Source organism: Triplophysa rosa, linkage group LG17 (genome assembly GCF_024868665.1).
Source record: "Triplophysa rosa linkage group LG17, Trosa_1v2, whole genome shotgun sequence".
Taxonomy (NCBI): Eukaryota; Metazoa; Chordata; class Actinopteri; order Cypriniformes; family Nemacheilidae; genus Triplophysa; species Triplophysa rosa.
In genome coordinates this window covers 15,091,326-15,114,293 of record NC_079906.1, presented here as the reverse complement: position 1 = coordinate 15,114,293, position 22,968 = coordinate 15,091,326, and the positions used below count along the sequence as shown (strand labels likewise).

The 22,968-nt window shown below is 38.3% G+C and overlaps 3 protein-coding genes across 8 annotated transcripts in view; 1 reads left to right on the top strand and 2 right to left on the bottom strand.

The window, feature by feature from the left end:
- Positions 1-29: 29 nt before the first annotated feature.
- Positions 30-14,892, bottom strand: cep104 (centrosomal protein 104). Of its 2 annotated transcripts, none has more exons than XM_057356650.1 (22): positions 14,798-14,892; positions 13,827-13,953; positions 13,406-13,579; positions 13,124-13,262; positions 12,976-13,038; positions 11,291-11,367; positions 11,025-11,205; positions 10,678-10,833; positions 9,453-9,665; positions 8,805-9,011; positions 8,309-8,476; positions 6,848-7,021; positions 5,896-6,072; positions 4,714-4,914; positions 4,401-4,496; positions 4,184-4,244; positions 3,960-4,029; positions 3,664-3,772; positions 3,433-3,571; positions 3,110-3,177; positions 2,036-2,126; positions 30-1,821 (listed from the first exon to the last, which is right to left on the bottom strand). In XM_057356650.1, exons 2-22 carry the CDS (start codon positions 13,937-13,939, stop codon positions 1,655-1,657), a joined length of 2,844 nt encoding a protein of 947 aa, XP_057212633.1. In that variant the 5' UTR covers positions 13,940-13,953; positions 14,798-14,892; the 3' UTR covers positions 30-1,654. The 2 variants fall into 2 exon arrangements, with proteins under 2 accessions (XP_057212633.1, XP_057212632.1); XM_057356649.1 differs by lacking the exon at positions 14,798-14,892 and adding an exon at positions 14,525-14,597.
- On the top strand, positions 14,805-20,128 carry lrrc47 (leucine rich repeat containing 47). The gene is made up of 7 exons (XM_057356651.1): positions 14,805-15,439; positions 15,837-16,304; positions 16,431-16,547; positions 17,260-17,375; positions 17,822-17,924; positions 18,274-18,363; positions 19,527-20,128. Exons 1-7 carry the CDS (start codon positions 14,858-14,860, stop codon positions 19,746-19,748), a joined length of 1,698 nt encoding a protein of 565 aa, XP_057212634.1. The 5' UTR covers positions 14,805-14,857; the 3' UTR covers positions 19,749-20,128.
- Positions 20,129-22,121: 1,993 nt separating this feature from the next.
- The window catches only part of smim1 (small integral membrane protein 1), a 35,458-nt gene continuing 34,611 nt past the window's right edge, over positions 22,122-22,968 (bottom strand). For 3 of the 5 annotated variants that reach the window (XM_057356666.1, XM_057356665.1, XM_057356667.1), the window contains 2 exons: positions 22,738-22,854; positions 22,124-22,427 (listed from right to left, as the gene is read on the bottom strand). In XM_057356666.1, the coding sequence (XP_057212649.1) occupies positions 22,304-22,427; positions 22,738-22,829 (216 nt within the window). In that variant the 5' untranslated portion in view covers positions 22,830-22,854 and the 3' untranslated portion in view covers positions 22,124-22,303. Of the gene's footprint in view, positions 22,428-22,737; positions 22,855-22,968 lie in introns of all 5 variants that reach the window. The other 2 variants (XM_057356668.1, XM_057356662.1) reach the window with 2 other exon arrangements.

Here is a 22,968-nt window from a genome sequence, read left to right as displayed (position 1 = left end):
CAGGTCGAGACAAAACATGACATAACTTATTTCAATAACATTTATTAAAGCGGTTTCTGACGGACAAAATTACAAAACGGATATCAGGTTCCACTGATGTTGATATATTGAGCTGAGGCATATGAAAGGAATGTGTGATGATTTAGAAATTTTAAGAAAAAGGAAATGTATTTTATTGTCACAATATTACTCTTACTGGTGTATATTTTTTATAAATGTTTTAACAGCCAAAAGCTCTTCTACCTAAAATAAATACTGCATATAGCAAACACAAAAAACAAGCTCTACTTTCAAAACGTCTCATACTACCACTAATCTCTTCCGTAAATAAACTGTATTCAAACGTTTGTTTGCTAAATAAATACATTTTTATGTAAGCATCAGCCATGTTTGCAAATATTTTTCCACGTATCTGTATATAAGTGTAATGGGTCACACCTGTAGGTTTGCTGGCATGATACATTCTTAAAAGGAAACGACCATGACGCCCTCTGTGCCGGGAACAGTCCAAGTCAGTTTGTTCCTTACGGTCAGTCGGGCATAACTTTGTTACGTTTTTGTATGCCATGCTATTTAAGCAACAAACCTTACAGACTGACAACATTTGCAGCTCACTGTACACAGAATACCTTAAATATAATATTATGGCTTATTATCAGGCACAGAATAAACTTGTTCAGCCTTTCACATTATTTCCATTTCTGTTGACCTGTGATGATTTAAACTACACGCACGTACGGTGTAGTTATGTGAGCTAAAACAAATAGCAAAATGTTTGTCCCAATTCTCAGTCCAAGATTTAGAACAACAAATGGGCCTTGAATCACAATACGGATAAAAACAAGAGCCAGCAACTATAAATAATATCAGCCATTTTTGACAGAAAAATGCAAATGAGACCAAGAGTTTTTATAATACTGATGCAAAGTCGAATCGTGTCACGTCTTGTAAATCATCCCTGTTGGCCCATTAGCCTGCCAGCAGTGGCCTCATGTGTTGGCACTCTTTCTGCATCAACAAGTCATGATTTTCTCAAACGCACCAAATTGGTTCCGCAACTTGAATGAGTCGCTGTCCTCTTCAAGAAAAACTTTTCTCTGCTGATTAAACAGAGTTCATGAGGAAACTGAAGTGCATTATCTGATTTTTTTTAAGGCTACTTTTCATATTTGGCTGTGGTGCTGATGATGCTTTCAAAAGATCAAAGTGCTACAATCACAAAAGGTTCCCATAAAATACAACAAGCACAATACACTCACACGCTACACAAACGTATAAAACAAGATACAAGAATAAACTTTCAAATAAATTACAAAACATCCAGGTGAGAAGCCTGAAATTAAAAGGTAAACACAGAGCAGTGTTCTTGCTCACTGGTCAAGTGTCTCCGTCCATAAACCATCAAGACACAGATTGTCGCGCTGTCAGCCACCTATATGTGTTGGGTTACATTCAGCAAAGAATAAATCTTACCTCAGCATGTGCTAAGACCAACTATACTAACTGCTTTTTGTGTCATTTAGAAACATTTCTAAATCAATATAACTATAGTGCAATATTTAATATTACCCTGCTCCTGTATTACAATTCACATAATTGTGCTATGAATTAAGGTTTTTTCCATCCAGGTAAATGGTTTTTTGTAAACGCTGTGCTAAGCCTGCTGTAGCCGGTGGATAGAGGCCTTGCCTGGCTGAATTCTTGTGCCTCTGTTGATTCTGGATGCGGGAGCAGGGATGCGACTGCCTCTCCCCATCCCTCGACCCTTTGAATCGGATGTGGATGTTGTCGTCTTAGCTACAGCTGTGCTCACTAGCTTTCCTAATGCCAAAAAGAAAGAGAAAATCAAATATATCAAACATTAAACAAGAAACACATTGTGCCCTGTCCTGCCCTGAGTAAACTCCTTCAAGGGTCTCTGTGTGTGTCTTTAAAAGGCGGGGTTTTGAAAAGTGGATAGGGGCTTTATAGGGCATTGTGTGGTGTGTGTGGGGTTGTAAAGGTCTCATTGAGGCTGAGGGAGATGAATGATCACCTTGTGTGTATGTGACAGTACTCTGCTGTAGCGCTCTCTGCCGCGTGTTCTGTTTACAACCGTCTGCTCCCATGAGATGAGACTTCCAGCCCTGCACATACAAGACATGGACTGTTACTGGTGTATGAGAGAGAGAGAGAGGCCACACTCACTTTATTACTGGAGTCATTCATTTATCATTGTGGGTATGCACATGTAAATAATCCCTATGCAAAATTGTAAATAATCCTTATGCAAAGTGGTTGCGATGATTTACTACACATGCCGTATTGCATGTTGATGTCAGACAGTGTTTTTCCATTACTAAAGATTTCCCTAAAGACTGATTTTAGAACATGTAAACCACACGGGTGCTTCAATAAAATGAAACTCATTGCTCACCCAAACAGTGAATTCTTTAAAAAATCCAGTACAGTTAAGAATGAACATTTTGATTAGCATTTGTAATTCAACATCCGTTAGTTTACAAAAAAAGTTTTAGAAAAGTGTCAGATGTGAATTTCATACTTAATACTTCACATTGTATAATATAATACAAACACACTATTTTGTGATTTTAACAGGATAGTCCATATTTTCATTGTTGTTAGGACTGTCAAACGATTCATCGCGATTATTCGCATCCAGAATAAAAGTTTGCATTTACATTATATTTGTCTGTGTACTGTGCATATTATTTTGTATTTATAAAAACATACTGTACACATTCATACATAAATTTAAGAAAAATAAAAAAACAATAAACATTTATATATCATTTAAATTACTGGTAAATATAAATAAATACATCAAAATGTTTCCTAAATATGTATACATTTATCTGTATGATGTCTTTTATAAATACAAAATTAATATGGACAGTTCACAGACGTACTGTATATTACGTTACCACAAACTTTTATTTTGGATGTGATTACTCGCGATTAATCGTTTGGCAGCCCTATTGAATATAGGTAATTTATTTAGTCTTATTAAAGAATGCTTATATATACAGTACTGTATATTAAACGAGAAAAAGCTGACTTTTTTGCTCTGAGGTGAAGGCAAAACTTTTTTGAACGTGTGAGGTCTTACCTCCTCTCCTGAGGCAAAGTTTTCATGGCAGAGAGGACAGTGATTACAGATTTCTCCAGGAGCTGGTGCTAAAATAGGCATTTCATCACCAGAAAACAAAACTTATAGTCAAGAAACATCACAGAATAAATGCTGCCAGTTCAGAAATTCACCACATTTATAAATATGACACGAGTGTTTGTGGGTCAGGTTGGCCTACATTATTGGTATCAGTCAATTGCCCTTACAGGTAAGAAATGACTTAACATAAAATATGATATTTTAATAAATAGTGCAATAGTGTTTACATTTTTAGGGAGGATTTAGGCCACAATAAGACTCACGATTGCAAGATGTGCTCCGAGCGTGCTCAGTTAACTTGTCTCGGACGAGGGCTTCAGAGCAGAGAGGACACTGGGTAAAATCGGCCCTCCGCTCACACTCTGTCATCAGGTGCTCTGTCAAGCTCGCAATCTCCACCACCTGTAACACAAAAACGGATAAGAAAAAGTGCCTGTTTTTATTATACAAAACGCTATTCAAAACACATGATGACTATGTGTGTGTTTATGTGCCTGTCTGCACTGAAGACAACGCTGCAGCATTGGACAATGTTTCCAGTAGTGGAGGTCCAGTCCATCCTCAGTGAAAGACTCATCTCGCACCCCACAGAAAATACACAAACTGCAAGACAAACATTACCAGCATCATCTCTGATCTTTCAGAAGGTTAAAGAATGTATCATAGTATAACATACGAGGACAACCTCAAGCCACACAATGTGATGGCGAGTCAGTCTGTCCTGACTGGATGACTGTGAGAATTATGCTCAGGCCAAAACTCACAGAAGTGTTCATGGAGAGGTACTCACTTGTCCAAGTAATTTGCCACAGCTGATTGGCTGCCTTTCACATCAGCAGGCCGGGCTCCCTTTTTAACAGCTGATAAAAAAGAAAGGAACATATCCAATGTTAACTGACATAATGTGAGGGAATCAGATAAAAACCAGTATACTTCAGATTGTGAATTTGGATCTGGTTTTGTTTAAATTGATCAATATCCCCAACAAGCATGCACATGTGCAAAGTTACACACCTGATTTTCTTGTCCTCTCAGCCTTTTTCTCAGGTACTTTGGTATTTTCCTTCCCATTCTCCTAAAACAAAAATGTATATTTTTAATGCAATAATGGATTCAGCATGTAAACCATTTATGGCCAAAACAGATTCTAAAAGATTCATCAACGCTCTCATGATGTGTGTGTATGAAACACAAAATATGAATAACATCTGTCATGTCGACTAAAACCTACACTGATATCCTTCAGCACTGCTATCTGCTCCTGTAAGCTCCTAATTTCCTCCTCCTCTCGCTGACATTCTTCCCATTCTGCTCCCTTTTTTGGCATCTACAGAGAAACAGAAATGTGAATTGTGTAAAAGAAGCCATGTTGGCTATGCTGCATTAGAGTTCTATATTCTAATCTTTATTACCATATAGAAATTGATGTATTATATTATAGAGGCAATACAATGATATATGCTTCTGTAAGACGAATTAAATTTGCCTCTCTTTAAACTCAAAAGAGTAATACAAAAATGATTTAAAACTAACTGAGCTCTTACCTGCGTATCTACGTTTTTTCCATCTAACTTAGTTAGCGAATCAAAGAGGTTTTTGTATAGAACGTTTTTCCGTGTGCTCGAGTCATCCGGTGGCAGGTAGTTCAGAACCGCTTTACCATGAAGACGGTACATGGACTGAACAACTCGCACAGAGAGTTCTCGCACTGGTGCTGCACTGTGCTCCAATCCTCCTGCCAAAAACTAAAACAAAACAAACATTCAATTACTACTGACTTTAACTAAACGCATACATTTAATTACAAAATTACTACCCTGGTTACTGTATTTCTAGAATAAAAGCCATAAAATCTTATGTCAACGTACTCAAATATTTTCATTTGTCTTTCACTTTCTGTCTATCTCTCTGCATACACAGATCCCATTCATGAGACCGCAGGCTCTGAACCTCACATTTTAATTACTGGAAACCCAATCGCCCCTGTGCCGTGCCCTGTAGCCCATCTCATCTCCCAGGAAACCTCAACAGGAGGGAAACATTTAGCAGCTATGGCTGCATGTAGCCTACAGCAACCGTTCTGCTGCTGCTCGCTGTTCAGGGGGCCAAACTAACAGAAAAACCCAATAAATATTGAAGAGGACTGATTCATTGGCTTCTGTTCCAAAAGTGTGTCTTAATCGAACAGTTCGCCTTGAACGCTGTCATTGTTTACTTTGCCTCATGTGGGAATACACTAGTAGGACTTTTCTATAGGACACAAAAAGAAATGTTTTAAAGAAAGTCCGGGCTGCTCTCTTCATATTGAGACCAGGACGTGTGAAGCGCCGAAAAGAACAAGAAGTTAAAGTGCTCCGTACAATTCACGCACTGTATGAAGTGCAGACACAAACCTCAAGAGTCTACATTTCAGTTCATTGTGAAATGTAACAGTCTCTGCTGTAGGACCGTCTCAGGTTTGTCTTGCAAACAAGCACATGATGACAAGCTGCAAATTAAGACTTTGAAGAAAACTGAACACTGAGGATGACTAACAGTTTAAGAGGTTTGTATGACAAAAGTTACCGTACTGGAACATGGAGAAAAAGCTGTATAAACTGCATCATGGTAATTCTGTGAAACCGTGCCATAGTTACACTGACCACAATCTAATGCCAGAGAGTCATCTATCATATGGTCGGTAAGTCTAACCAGAGAGAGAGCGAGAGAGAGAGAGCTGTTGATACCCGCATGACATTGTCGAGGGTGAACCCAGAGTCTTTGGTGCCCAGCTGTTCTAGAAGCTTCTCTAGCAGTTCCAGTCTGCTAAGTGCCAGTCTCGCAGGTAAACTGCTCTGTATGGGCTTGACAAGTTCCACAGGCACCATCTGAAGAACTCTCACCTCCTTCAATAAAGCCATTTCCTGTAAACAAACACACCGGGCTTATCCTCAAAGGTCAGTTTTTAACACAACAATGCCTTAAATACACTAACATCTGCATGACCATTAACAAACAACTTTATTTCTTTCCTCACATTCATGTCAGATGCCCTCAATTGGAAAAGATTCTGCAAACAATGGCGACTTTTCTGGTGTAAAAACATTATATTGCCTTGTATATTTTTTATTGAAAACATATTATAAAACTTTATAAACTAGAAGTAAAAGATACTCTTGTATATCACAAGTGTTTCTGTCACACTTACTAATAGATTGCTTTATATCTGTATATATTTCAACAGGCCTTAAAGGGATAGTTCACTCAAAAATGAAAGTTATTTCATCATCATCTCTAGTCATTTCAAACCTGCATGACTTTCATTCTTCTGCAGAACACAAAAGAAGATATTTTGAAGAATGTTGGTAACCTAACAACAGCGGTACCCATTCACATTTATAGCATGGGAACAAAACCAACGCAAGTCAATGGGTAGCGCTGTTGTTTGGTTACCAACATTCTTCAAAATATATTTTTTGTTGTGGAGAAGAAAGAAAGTCATACAGGTTTGAAATGACAAGAAGATGAGTAAATGATGACAGAATTTTCATTTTTGGGTGAACTATCACTTTAAACAAGTGTACAATACTGCTACAAACATGTAGATGTCTAAAGGTCAGGAATCTACATGCGTGTATTCCTAAAAAACATGTTTTAAGAAGATCTTTCTTAAAACTCATTTCAGGAGTTTGTGCTGACCTGTATGAAGGTGATGGCTAGTGTTCGGAGTCTCAGGGCAGAGTCTCCGGTCCTACACAGCAGATTATTCCAGGTCTGTTCCACACAGTGACTGACCTCTGATCTTCCCAGCTGATGTTTAGGAATAAACTCACTGAGAATCATACGAAGCAGCTTTAGAGACCCCTGAAACACCTATGAGACAGAGACACCTGTGACTATACACACTAAAATACACATTCACTGTCTCATATCACATCTGTCATTTATTCCATCAGGGTCCCACATATATAAATTATTTAACTTTGAGAGCTAAATGAACAACAAAAAAATAACAACAAATAAGCATTCAGAAATCAGCTTATAGTCTTCTTAGGGAAAAATGTCTAAAATACATGTGTATAGTTTTAGACTGTAATCCAGCACATATAAGCTGTATAACAACCACCACAGACCTTTACAACACAAAACACACACGATACAGAGTGACCCTCAGCAGGCCAGCTAAAACCCACAGTGAAACGCTGTGCTGTGTTTGTTTAACTAAATAACCGCGGGGAGAGGGTAACTGGAATGTGTCCAGCAGTGGACACATTGTTCAGTACAAATCATTTAAAACAGTTTATGAATGAACCCCTGTAAGGCTGCAGACATCCACTGGGTGATATATCAAAGGCGTGACAGCGCAATAAAGACACAGCTGTCACATCACGGCCACAAACACGAATGCTTGAGGGACAGAGACATTTACACATGCTAAAGAGAAGCATTAATAAGTTTACATAAGAGCTGCTCAACACGTTAAACTCTCTAAGAATTTTTCCCATGACAAATTCATCAACGGGGACTTTTCATTTGCCTGACAAGCGCATGTTTTACATAGATATGGAAAAAAGGTCAGGGTTTCAATATATAGGTTTCAGAGTTGTGTGGTGTGTAGTCACTTTTGTGGCCAATAAGAACATACAAAAGAAGATCCATATATTTTAAACTGCTGATAACACTGTTAAGTGTTTCTTTTCTAAACTTAAGTCTTAACTAGACCGTCATTTTAATATAAATCTGCAGAATAGCAGCATCGGTGGATGACCATTACAACATTATGCTACAGACCCTCCAGAGTCTAGCCCACTGTTAGCCAAAAACCTGTTCTCTCACAGTTTCCCTCGAACCCAGGCTGAGGGCGCCCATCGGATAGATAAAGCCAGGCTTTATCCCACGTTTGTTGCTGTATCACTTCTACAGATAATCTACAATACTAGACAGAACATGACACCCGCTGAACACTCAAAACGATCAGTACTGCAGATGGTGCCGTTCCGTCTTCCATCTGAAATAAAACTGAAACGAAGAGATCGTGAGAAAAATTAGAACGAGAGAGCGAGCCAGGGAAACAAAAGTGTGATGGAGAGAGAAAATCAGAGGCTGATAAAGTCAGAGAAAGGGACTGCATAAAAAGATAAAGAGAGAGAGATCACGTACGGATGACACTTTATCAGTGAGAGCTTTCTTGCAGAGGAACACAGCAGCTCTCGCCATGCTTCGCAGTTCTGCTTTTGGGGTTCCAGGTGGGACCTCCGTCAGTTTTTTGTAGACCCCCAGCAAGGCATCCTCTCTGTAGGACCAGGTCTTAGAAAAGGCCCCTGCCACCTAAGAGAGAAACTCAGAAAGTGAGGACATTCCAGACAAAACCACACAGATGGAATATACCACATGATCTTTTGACCTTTGTCCAGTACTGTGAGACCGTAAACAGTTGTTACAGATGGGGATCTCAGGTAGGTGTTAAACACTAAAACCCATTAAAACTGATTGACAGGACAGTACAGGAAATTTGGGCTTAACATATATCCAAACTCTTTTCATACTCTTTTCATAGCATTCATTGGTTTATGTCACATACAGGAATCCTGATTTGCTATTCATTCACTCGTTCACAAAAATAAACCAATCAATTGCTGCAAATGCTGTGTCTTACCAGACTGTCTCCATAGATCTCAATGGGCAGACTGGCCTCTCTCTGAGCATTCTCTGAGAGCACTTCTGGTTGTCCCGGGACCCCAGGGCTGCGTGGGGTACTTGAGACTGTCAGAGGGGGCATTTCTTCAAGCTGACCGACCAGCTGATCACTCGACATGTTCCTAAGAGCAGGTAGAGGCTTCTCGTCATAAGGAGTGGCACTCATCTGTGAAACATACAAACATACTCATTACATACAAGTAAGCCATTTGTAAATTGGCTATTTTTGTTTATGCAGTTTGTCCAAAGAATGAAGGCCAGGGGGCAGACAAAATAAACAATGTAATGTAAAGTACAGTCTTTGGGAAATGTGTTTATTAACATTCCTTATTTTGTAACTCCACTAGCTTTGCCATTCGCAGCAATTATTGCATTCCCTTTAAACCTTTTAATTAAATTCTGAAACATAAAACTTTCTGTGGCCTGCCACAGCAAATCACACACAGATATTACATATACAAAGACTTGCTTTGTGTCAGTAAATCTCTGGATTAATTCACTGGTGAGGGGGAGAATGCAAAGGAGCAGAGTTTCAATAAAATACACAAATCTAAATCAAGCTATATGTCCACTTTTTTTATAAGAAACATTTTATATTAGGACTTACATCACTCCTGGAGTTCTGAGGAGGAGTGAGGGGTGTTGGGGCAACTGTGTGTTTGGGACTGACAGGTTTTGGGGTGTCCTGCTCATCTGAACCGATCGCATGTTGCCCCTGACTCCTCTTCCTACGTGAATTCGCCAGATGAGGGGTGTGCTTCTGTTTACCGGAGCGAGGAGAGGGAAATTCAGAGTTGAAAACCTCTGAAATTCTCTGGATCTTAAACAAAATAAAATATTAATATTACATACAATATTACATTTGAAGTTATTTACTATTAAAGGGACAGTTCACCCAAAAATTAAAATCACCCTCAAGTTGTTCCAAACCTGTATATAAAGAGTTTGGTTCCAAACTCATAATTTTTTTATTATGTTATCATGTTTTTATTGTGTTTCATTGTGTTAGTTAGCTGTATTTTTTTAGATATTATGGCTTAAATCAAAACAACTGCAGATTGATATTAATTGGAATGCACAACATTATATTTCTTTGCTTTCCTACATTCTTCAAAATATCTTCTTTTGTGTTAAACAGAACAAAGAAATGTACAGAGATATCTTTCCTACTATGGTAATCAATGGTGGCCAAGAACTGTTTGCTTACAAGCATTCTTCCAAATATCTTTCTCTGTGTTCATCAGAAGAAAGAAATGTATACAGATTTGGAACAAATTGAGGGTGAGTAAATGACAGAATTTTCATTTTTGGTGAACTAATCTGTTCCTTTAAGTAATAGTCGTAATAGTTCACTAAATAAAATTAACAAGAAAATAATAAATATGAAAGGATAATGCACAGAAAGTGTTACGAAAAAAGTCTGCCCTATATTACTTAAAATCCAACAAAGGCTAACCTACTGTCTACTCTATATCTTAAACACTGACAATGTGAACAAATGCCATCACACAAAAGGGTCGATCTCGGCAAAGGCTCTCAGTCACACACAAAATGAGTGCTGCGTGATTGTTGTTCATTATCTAATGCATAAATATATCTCCCGGTATCAGATACGTAGGAAGCAAGCACCTGATCTCGGGCGAGCCGCACAATAACTACTGAGCTGAGAAGTGGACATATCAGAGTACTAATCTCACTGGAGCCGGGGGCCCTCAAGACAAAAGATTATTCATGCGTTCAATGGAGAAAAATGAATAATGGTGTCCAACAGGAATATAAGAGGCTACAAACACGGATTCATTCAATTATAAGATGTAACGATGGATGTTTACCTGACTGATGTCCAGCAGGTTGTGGAGCTCCAGTTGCTGGTAGACATTCAGCCTGTAAGCATCCGTTTGTTCCTTCTTTTGCTTGGCGGTGTCGTAGTCCTCTCGTTCTATGGCACTGTGTTTCTCCACATCATACCGGCCCAAACGCTCACCCACCTAACCAGAATAAGAACAGAGTAGTTGTTTTAACACTGAAACCTTTCATTTGGTCAGTAATTACCACAAGGCTATAATTACCATGTTATTAAAGAGATGCATTTCAACCTTCTCAAGCCTTAAAGGTTCATCTATCTATCGATACTAAACTACACGTGACTGAAAAATAGATACAAAGTGTAACCAACGACCTTTTGCAGATCAGCGATTGCCTGTTTGAGTTTTTTGGCCAGATCAAATTTCTCCTGCTGAACCACGTCCTGTTTTTTCTGATCAAGTAGACGGATGATGTGAGCCACTTCAGGGTCCTGGTACATGTCAAACGCAAGGTCATCAAGCGGAGAGATGGAATCGCCTTTATAACTTGAGAGTCTATGAGACAATTATAAGGTGAAATCAGAAAAACAAAGAAATCGCATGCACAAAGTATTTAAAAGAGTATATTTTCAGGTTTTACCCTGTGTTTGTGCCATCCAGGGCTGAGCCGTGTTGACTGCTGTTGAGATATTGATCCATCAGCTGATCTCTGCTTACCTGGGAACACACAACACACAGAGCACAAACGTGTTATTGGAAACAAAACAATATCAAGGTTCCCGTATATTTTGACCAGTTCACTGCCATGACTTTTACATGGTTACAAGGCAGGTATTTGAAAAGAGCTCTTACAATATTTTAAAGCAAAGCATAATCATATTCACTTAAGAAATTCCTTTTCTGACCTGGAAATGGATTCCTGGCTGGAAACCAGGAATATGGATTACTCAAGTATAATACTGTCAAAATAAATGCCATCCCACTATTAACGTCTGGTCAATAAATACAATTTATTTTATGATTTCTGCCAGAACCAAAAGTTATTATCACCAGAAAAAGTCACAGAGAGAGACAGAGACAGAGACAGAGACAGAGACAGAGAGAGAGAGAGAGAGAGAGAGAGAGAGAGAGAGAGAGAGAGAGAGAGAGAGAGAGAGAGGAGAGAGAGAGAGAGAGAGAGAGAGAGAGAGAGAGAGAGAGAGAGAGAGAGAGAGAGAGAGAGAGAGAGAGAGAGGATTAGAGATAAACAATGCAGAGATTGTTAGTAAGAAGTGGGAGGAAAACAGAGAGAGGGGAAGTGAGATAGGGTTGAGAGTGGTGGTGATATGGATATATTGATGAGTGATCTGATTTGAAGCTCTACTGTGCTCGTGGAGCTCTGACTCACATTACACACTGCATTCCAAAACTTTAGAAACACTAAACACAAACCAGTACACCTGCTCAAGGTCCGCAGCGTGTGAGCACACACACACACAGCTTTACCTTCTGTTAAACATGTAAGATCTGTTCAAAACATGCACGAATAAATGCTAAAACAACTGTAGGTTAAATTCCTCTTCCGCCTGGTATAGTGTTTGTTTGTTTGTTTGTTTGTTTGTTTGTACCAGCTTCCATGGCGAACATTTTTTTGTCTATATTATATTGGGTTTATATTTTTAAAAATTCCAACATTTTACAGCTAAAGGATTTATCTGTATAAAAACATTTTCTCACAGGGTTAAAACCAGCACAATCTACTAAAACATGCTTGAAGGATTTGACAATGAGGACATGTTGGTGGGTCGTCTCCTAGTATTAAAAACTTGTTTGTCATCCTGGAATGGCCTATTCTGCAACGTGTGTAGACAACTTGGTGCTTGATATAGTGTAAAAGTTTTAGACAATTATGAAATTAAGAAATTGAGATTTATTTATTATAATATAATGGAAATATAAATGAATTAAGAAATTTCAGTTAATACACAAAAGGATTGATTTGTAATTTGAATTGTAATAAAACTTGAAATGAAAATAAATGAAATCCAACAGTAATACAACAGAGGAATTTCATAACAGTCAATACAATTAACACAACTATGAACTTACGTTTTAAGGATTCTCAATTTGGTTTTACATTGTATACAACCCTTACATAAATGATGTAACGTTCTCACTCTGAACAAGTAAACCTATAAATCATTGAAGTTTTTCTGGTGTAAATTGACTGGTCAGAACTCAAACTCTCTGATCTGAATCAGAAAAACATGTTGAAGAGGGAATCATCGCCACCCGGAGGACAAACTGAAGAGTACAGGAAAACTCCACAAGCAAACAGATACTTACTGCTGTGCTGATGTAATTTCCATCTACAGAGTCCCCTAAAATATTTAGGGCCACCAATGCAACCTATAATTTAAGAAAAAAAGGTGAGACAAAACAGCAGAGATATAATGCAAATAAGAAATCATGCAAATCACGAATCTGTTCATACCTGGTTATAGACATTGTATTGATTGACATGGTTTTTGTGGAAGGTGAGTTTCAGGTACGTCCCCACTGCATCAACATGAACTGACTTCAGCTCTCTGGCTCTGAAACCAGTCTTCTCATTGTCAGAAAGAGACACATATCTGCACAATACAAATCATTTAAGATCAGATCTCTGTGCTCAGCAAAACTGCAGGGATATCACACCCTGTGTCAGACAGATTTGCAACTGTAAGTAAAGATTTAACAAAAAAGCAGAATTTAAATGAGTTCAGGATTTCCTCACCCAAGTCTCTGGAGGTTTTGAGCCTGCTCTGGTGGGCTGGGATCTGGCATTCGGTCTCCAACATGGAACTCTATCTTGGACGGTATCAGGTACTGATGGGCTAGCAGCTGAAGTTTTCTGATGCGACATCTCTCAACTAAGAGCAGAGTGATTTCCTGAGGAAATGGACAGAACCTACACACAGCAATGATAGCATTAGATTAAATCATTTCATTAATTTAATTTACATCTTCAGTAAAAACAAATACTGTATGAAACTCAATCTTATCATTTTGGTAAAAGCAACCACGAATGGTTCAGAGGTCATTTAGATATACTGTATACTAAAAATAGAAACAATTTACTTTATTAACAGGCCTGAGAGATCATTTTTCTGTCATTTATTTAACCAATCCTTGCTAAAAATCTAGAGTTCATTAACCTGGTGGATCTCCAGCCATTGTTGGTGGGTGCATGGAGCATCAACTTTTTGGCACTGTAGTTTTCTTCATGACCAGACCAGCTGATCACAGTGAAGCCTATCTTATGAGGCATCCCGTACCTGAGCTCTAATGGAGATGTAGAGAGAACACAATGAGAAATATCACACAGCACTAAAATAACACTTCAACACAAGCTATTTACAACACAAGAGACAACATGATATTGAGCAACATTCCTCTACATGGGGTAAATAATGTATTGTGTTGAGGTATGCTTAATTCAATTCATACTACTGACATGAAAGAAAACATTAAAAAACTATTCGCAATGAAAAATGAATTTACCAACAATAATGCAATCTATGCAGACTTTCAACATGATGTGAAGGTTTGTCAATACCACATAGCAACCCGTTACAACACTGTAACTGCTGTACCGTCTAACTTACACATTAAAGCTCGCATTTGTTTAAAAGATTTGTAACATATCATAAATGACACTTATCAATGCAATGTTTGTTGTGCTTTTATTGAGCGCTAGCGTGTTATCTGGCTAGCCTAACAGTTACATTAGGCTTAAAACTCTTGCAAAACAGCGATAAGAAAATCCACATCAGTTATAAAGAATAACCCAGTCATTACTATTTTAATACAAACGTATTTGGCGGACTCATTATGCTTTTTAAAAGGTGTTTACCCAAATACCGCAGCTGCCTCCGATTATCTCCATAACCACCGTTTGACAACTGAAACCTGTGCGCATGCGCAACAGTAGCTCATACCGAAAACATGCTGGTAATTGTAGTTCTTCGTAATAAGAACGTGAAGTCATGAAACAGCGTAGTAAGTCGTTTAGGAAATGTTTTTTTTATAGTACGTTTACATCCCTTAATAAGTGCTAATGTTATTAAGTGTTTAATGAAATGAAAATGAAAACAGAAAACCCTGAAAAATACATGCGAAAACGTACCCTCTTGAACTCTTCCGGGTTGTGCCCCATCCACGTTCCGGGTTGAATGAGTTGGACGGCATGGCTCAAGAAAACACCTCACTGGACGTATGGCCAGAAATAGAAAAGGCAGAAAAGGAAAACAGACGTGAGCTGGTACTTCAAGGCTCAGCGGTTGACAAAAAGATCCAGAGCTGCAGCGGAATTCACCCGCGGCTTTATTGCCTCGCGCTCCTAAACTACTTGGAGATCAGTCAGTGTCCCAGTCTACATGAGGTCAATGAAAGCATCAGACAACTGTCTCATCTGCAGAGCCTGATCCTCTGCAGGAACAAACTCACGTCAGTCCCAAAGAGCATCGGCGAGCTGAAGGCGATCAAAGTCCTGGATTTGTCTGTCAATCAGCTGCATGTTTTGCCCGAGGACATCTGCGAGCTGAGAGAGCTAAACACTTTAAACATAAGTTGCAACAACATCACAGCTCTGCCGGAGGGTCTGAGCAAATGTGTAAAGCTCGCCAGCATCAATGTATCCAAAAATGCGCTATCACGGCTCCCCGAGGACTTATGGTCCTCGAAACTGGAACTACTTAGCAGCATCATTGCGTCCGAAAACGCGATAGAGGATCTGAGCAGTGAGGTTCATAACCTGTCAGCTCTTAAGGTGTGTTGATGTTGAATATAATAATTATAGTAACCTGATAATTATAGTCATTTAGCCACTCCTGCTGAAAAAAACTATTATTAATTTAATAGTTATATTGGGAATTGGATTGGTTTTGATGGAAATTATAATGATCTCTGTTGGGAATCAATAGAACCCCATTAAATCATACTGAAATATGGCCCAAAATAATATACTATGTAAAATAATTTTCTAATGTTTTTAATGGTACACTGTTAGAATTTGTATTCTTTTTTCAGCACTAGACCATAACAGAAAATAACAAAACATTTCTAAAGGTTTCTCGCACTGCTTAATATATTCATATACTAGGTTCTGTGTTATCGGTTTCGTCCGGCATTTTGGGATTTGTATGAACCCTGCCTTCTCATTTTAGGTTTTGGATCTCTCCAGTAACAAGCTCCAGGAGCTCCCATCTGAGCTGGCCAATTGCCCCAAGCTGAAGGAGATCAATTTTAAAGGCAACAAGCTGAAGGACAAGAGGCTTGAGAAGATGGTGAACGGCTGCCAGACCAAATCAGTGCTGGACTACCTGAGGGCAGGTGGAAGGGGGAAAGGAAAAGGCAAGCAGCAGGACGGAGAGGCGGGCGAGAAGGACGACACAGGATGCAACGTCTCCATGAAGAAAAGTGCTGGAAAGCGGAAGGGCAAAAAAGAGGTGGAGGAAGTGGACGAGCTCAACAGGATGGTTGTGAGAGTTTTGCAGCTATCCGAAGCACCTTCAGTTGTTATGGTGAAAGTTTCCCCAGGTGTTAAGGACGTCCGGCCGTACATAGTGTGCTGCATTGTGAAGGGCATGAACCTCAGACAGGGAAATGCTCTCAAGAGGTTTCTAACTGCTCAGGTGGGGGAAGTTTGAACTGATGATCAAACTGAAATCTCAGCTATATTTCTTCTAATTATGTACACATATTAGCTCATGTATTTTAGCAAACAATTTATTAATGTTATCTCTCAAACCTCTTTGTAGACCAAACTTCATGATGACATTTGTGCCAGAAGGACGACTGCGACCATAGCAACTCATGACCTGGCCTTAGTTAAGGCCCCTCTTTTGTATGACGTCAGACCTCCAGATACACTAAAGGTACGAGTGGACGCTTGTTAGAGTATATCTGAGTGAAAAAGTTTTATTCAGGCCATGCCAAAAGATATGCTTAGAGATCTATCAAAAAGCAAAAAGGCAACACATCTTGTTTTTCTGAAAGGAAGGGCATGTCCGGAACACAAATCAAGAATTTTTCAGGTTCAGGTTAAAGCTGGAGGTTTCTGTTCACAAAGGTTATGTAGGATAACTATATATGTAAAATAAATCTCTCGTCTTCAAGTCCCACCTTCAGAGACATGTTGAATACGCTTGAATGGGACATTCTACAAACATCAGGAAATCAAATGAACAAGATCAGAATGGTTCAATAAGATTTATTATCGACATATTCATATTCAAATATTAATGATCTTGATGTTTTCAGCATAATTGGCCCTTCAGCGTATTGCTTAATCAATCAGAGCACCTTCACTGATTGCATAACAGTCAAACAGAGAATGTAAATGAATATTTAATGCAAGTTGTCCACACAGTTTTTTTTATGAATGGCAGGAGTCTAGTTTCAAAGCCCCACCAGCTGATTAACGACACGGAGAAGTCCCATTATCCTCAGTTTTTAATAATAAATGAGCGGCCTTTTATCTTGCTTTTGTTTTTCTCTGTGTTGCCAGTAAATTCAACACCTGCCTCAGAGACCAAAGGCAATACGATGTGTTTCAATGTTTTATTCTTGCAATAAATGTGTGTGCAGATAGTTCCTTTGGGCCGAAAGGAGATTAAGGCAGCTCAACTTTTGAAGCAACTGCAACAGGAAGCCGATGAGCAAAGAAAACAGAAAAAACGGCAAAATGTTTCGGGACTTCACAAGTGAGATGAAATGCTTAACATGTTAATAATTACTATAATATTAGTACCAAAGTGAGTTTTTTAATCATTTAATCCATAATAATTTGTGTGTACAGTGAAATTTAAACAGCAGAGGGCACAAACTGTCGAAACCAGTAACTTTGATCATGAATATTGAATTTGAAAATTTAGCATTTTAAAAATTCACATTTTAAAATGCAAAGCACAAGGTCCATGTCATACTCCCGGTATTGTTTAACGTCTCTGCCCTCTTTAAATGATCCAAGAAATATCCCTCATGTGTCAGATATTTAACCCGTTGTCATGCCTAATTTGTGTAACTTCATCCACATAATTACACGGGTGGCACAGAACGCTAAGTGCAAATACTGAGCTGTGACAGATTCATTACTTTGTTTACGCTTTATTGACGTATTCCTGCTTTGTCTCTTTTCATTCTATTACAGATACCTTCAACTCCTTGATGGCAAAGATCTTTATCCCTGCCTGGTTGACGCAGAAGATCATGTGATCTCATTCCCACCAATCACAAACAGTGAGAGGACGAAGGTAATCTATGAGTATATGTCTTGAGGAATGATCAGATATGGTGCAGGTATATTGTTTGAGTGCGGATTTTATGTGTTTTTAATGACTTCCTTATCCGATGTCAATGAGAAGGGTTATCCGTCAATTTCCCTCAGACGGTATTTCCTTTTTTCAAAAGAACATTGTCAGCATAATTTTATATGTCAGTTATCTATCAATAATTCAGTTCAAGATTCCATATTCAAAATTGTTTTGTTTATATAAATGTATGCTATTTTTGACACAAATTGGCAAAAAATAAATAAAACAATAACTATGATGCAATATTCATCATTCCTAAGGGGCTTTTATCACAATTGTGTCTATGCAGATAAAGAAGACCACATGCGAGCTGTTCTTAGAAGTGACAAGCTCCACCAGTCTGCAAGTCTGTAAAGATGTCATGGACACACTGATAACAGTAAGATTACTGAGTACTATTTGCTTACTGTGTTTTTGCGTGTGAGAATGTGTATTTTAAAGGCGGGGTGTCCGATTTTCGAATTACGCTTGTTTAGACAAAGTCGAGCCGAGTACCAAAACAACCTTGTAGCCAATCAGCAGTAAGGTGCACAATGCACAGGATGGACATTAGTCGAGCCGAGCGCTGACGAAAGCGAAAGATGGGGGTGGGGTGTGTCTGTTTTGGTGATTTGAACATCAACAATGGCTATGAGAAATCGGACACCCCGCCTTTAATTCAAATATAAAAGCATATTCTTTTAGTATGCAAAACTAGCAAAAATACAACAATTCTGTTATAAATGCTTATGCACACAATACACATACTTTAGAGTATTTTATGATGTACATTTCAGGAAGCGCAGTGATTTGATTGTGTCCTGCAGGAGTGCTGGATTGGATCAGTAATGCTGTGTATTTTTAATGTACAGTTTTTGAATGCTGATACCTTTGTGGAAGAAATGAGCTCATCTTTCTGCAAAGACACACATACGCGGTGTACAGTGTCACAGAGGCACATAATACACTTGCAATTTAAGAGCCCGGACTGTACAGCAGATTATATTAGCCCAAATGCATGTTTAGTTTAATTAATGCTAAATTCTAGTAGCATTATTTAAAATAGTTGAGTACACATACTTCATAAAAGCCTGATACAGGGAGGTGACTCTAAAACACACCACAATGGTTATATAGTTCTTCTATTTAGAAACAAATAAAAAAAATGGAAAACGGCACCTGACCTGAATGGAAAATCGTGACATGGAAGGAAGAACTGCCAACTGAGAATTTGGGTCGGATTGCAGCTGTGAGATTTTTTACCACGAGACAAATGACCTGTTCCACTTTTACGGCAGCTCAAATAACTACTGAATATCTTACACTGAGATAACGCAAGACATTCTCAATAATCACACCGTTAAATCGGTTATCAAGGTCATCGCATTTAGACTTTCATCGGCAATTATGCAGTTAGCTGCTGACAGCCAAGAGAATCTGCTGTTTCACACTGTTGTAACTGCATAAAGAGTTAGAAAACGGTTCAAATTGACAGTATCTTGTGTTTACAATCTGTATGTTATGAGCAGCTGTTTAGTCTTAAATATTTTGTTTCTGTTTTAGAAAATGGCAGAGTTAAATAAATTGACCTTCGAGCAGAAGGAGGGCGTGGGCTCAGATGAAGAAGCGGATGCAGTTTCAGATTGTCCCGCAGAAAACCCGACATCCCATGAACTCGCCATTCTTCAAGTGAAGGTTATGGATGTTGATGGAAACCTTAAAGTGGTCTACCCATCAAAAACTGACCTGATTTCTGAAAACGGCAATCTAACAGTCATCCGATAACAAAATTCCACTGCTGAGTTCTGGACTGAATTCGTTTTTCCATAAAATGTTTTGTCATCAAACATAACATTAAATGAATAATCATTTTGAACTGTTCTTGTTTACACTTCCTAATAAGGAACCTTCAAAAGTGAAATATACATCTTATACCCTGTCCACTGGGCCCTTGCTTATTCACAGGACTGGTGTTGCATTTTAAGGGTCTCCTTTGTAACAGTATCCAGACACTGTTCCTAATTGTCCCTCTGACAATGACCTAATTCACCTTGTCCATACCAAATAATGTAACGCAAAAGATTTTGTGTAGTTGTAACTATCACCTCTATATAATATTAGCTCCAGTCTTCATTTTTGTCAATTAAATAAATGTGACTTGTAGACTTTCTGTGTTTTCATTTCATGCCTCCAATGGAAAAGCTTTATAGTTAAAGTGACAGTTCACCCAAAAATGAAAATTCTGTTATCCTTTACTCACCCTCTTGTCATTTTAAACCTTTATGACTTTCTTTTTTCCGCAGAACACAAAGGAAGATATTTTGAAGAATGTTGTTAACTGGTCCCCATTCACATGCATTGGTTTTGTGTCCATACAATAGAAGTGTGTTTGGTTACAGAAATATCTTATTTTGTGTTCTGTGGAAGAAAGAAAGTCCTAAAGGTTTAAAATGACAAGAGGGTGAGTAAATATGACAGAATTTTTGGGTGAACTATCACTTTAACAAATTGTTGTGTCACGTTTATGTCCAGGAGAATGTATTTAAACAAAGTTTTGCATTGATATCAGATTTAGTCATTAAAATTCAAGTATAATTTAACTATTTTAAAATGCAGCTCTTCAGACATTGGTGAACTCTTAGCATTGCTTGCATCCTGTGTTTGTTTGTGCTTGTAGGGCACATGAATGCTTGGGGTTTGGTTACAGATCGAATGACTGGCAGAATCAGGAAATGTAAAGAGGAGGAGAGTACGTCTGAGCCATCTATAAGAGATGCACGCAGGACTCGTTGTCTTGGGACAATTCATCATGCCACATAAAATTCACACCAGACCACCTTTCTGAGACCACTTAAAAGTTATGAAAATGACTCAGAGGCATGACGTTTGGGATCGCAGAACAAGATGGAAGAGTGGATACAACAAAGCTCCTAACATCCAGGATCGTTTCCACCAGCTTGATACACTGAAGGTCTCCAGCAGCCCATCTGTGCCCTGCCTGGAGATGATTGGAAAGAAGTCATCATGGGGGACATTAACAGACAAAGATGTCAACAACAAACCACGAAAGGTTTTAATGCCGATAACTAAAGGGAACGGTGCTAGGACTCTGTCAAAAAGTAACTCGCTACCTCCAATATGCAGCCCAAAAACTTGTGTGCCAAGTTTGGTGGTAGGATATCAGGAGCAGAAGTTGGAAAAGAAAGCCAATATTGTAAGGATGAACAGGGTGTTATTTGACAGACAAAAGCAGGGATGTCAGTTGTCTGCAACGTTTCAGCTGATATTCAGCAGGCCGGGTGTCTTTATTGATAAGGAACCAGACCCAGCGCAGCGACCAGATAATCTGAAGGCCCCTGTGAGTCTGGTTAAAGGAGAACAGCTGGATGTAGAGCTCAGTAACCTCAGTGCAAATGATGGAGAAAGAACTAAAGACTCTTTAAGTGTATATAAGGGCAGATGTGTGCAGCCCCTCTCTGATTCAGCTATTGAGGTGGACTCTCTGAGCTCACTAAAAAAGGAAAATGATGAGGAAAAGAATGGAATGACAGACGTTGAGGAGGAGTATTATACTGACCAACGGATCACAGCGTGGATTGTCAAAGTAAATGCAAGTTTATTTTCTACATCTAAAGAAGAGATTACTGACTATGCACTCGAAGAACAGGATGTGGATACTATTAAGATCATCTATGGGCAGGACTGATTTTAAAAGTGAAGTTATTTAATACAGCCAAAATAGTCAAATTTGAGATTTAAAGGGATAGTTCACCCAAAAAATGAATATTCTGTCATCATTTATCCACCCTCTTGACATTTCAAACCTGTATGACTTTCTTCTGCAGAACACAAAATAAGATATTTTTAAAAATGTTGGTAAATGAACAGCGGCTGTAACCATTGACTTGGGTTGTTTTTGTGTGCATACAATAGATAGTGGTTCGGTTACCAGCATTCTTCAACATATCTTCTTTTGTTTTCTGCCGAAGAAAGAAAGTCATACAGGTTTAAAATGATAAGAGGATGGTGGGTACATGATGAGAGAATTTTTATTTTTGGGTGAACTATCCCTTTAAAGGAAATCTAGCGGCAACCAACCGCTCACTCCATGAAATGACTTTAATTTATTCAGATTTAGTTTACATTAGTCAATATATTGAGATATTAAAGTTGTTGAGTTACAAAAAAGTAAATATGTTGTGTATTCAGGACTTCCATAATATTTATTAATGCTAGTATACAACAATAAACAGATACTGATTGACAATTCATATTTCAAAGAGCAGCTCTCAGTTTGTTTCATTATCCAACTGTTTAGTGTATAACATGACGTTTTCTTGTCAGCATCGGTGAACGTAATATCCTGTGACGTATCCAAGAAGGAATATCACTACTACCACAGTAACAAATGCTGCCACCTTCACAGCGATGCCCAGCTGTCCAGTACATAGTCTGTTATAGAGTCTATAACAACACACAAAAATTAGCATTAATATCAAATGATAGTCATAAAAGTCTTAAATGATCTACTACACAAAATCACAAAATCTTGAGAAATCAGATTTCTCGCTTGTATCCTGGAAAACATGTACAAATGCATATACAGTAGAGGATGGATTATGCTGTTTGACAAAAATGATTGTACCTGTAAAATATTTTATGATGTACATTTATACTTTATTAGTTTATTTATACAACTATTTATACTTATTTCTTAAACTATGTTTTTATCTTCAAAAAATGTAAATACTCTAGTACAAAAAAAGAAACTCACCGAATCAGATTGGGCTGTGAGTCGGGTACTTTCATGTTTATGTTGTCTTCATTCCAGCGGTTGTACTCAACACTGGCACCATTTGATTCCATTTCTTTCAATCGCTCTTAAAATCAGCTGCAAAGAAAACAAATGAAAGAGGACAAATAAATTCAACATAAGCTTAGAAGTCTTGTCTGGTACTATCCTGTTCTGTGAGAAATTCCTGTGTAGTTATGGATTTCACTGTCT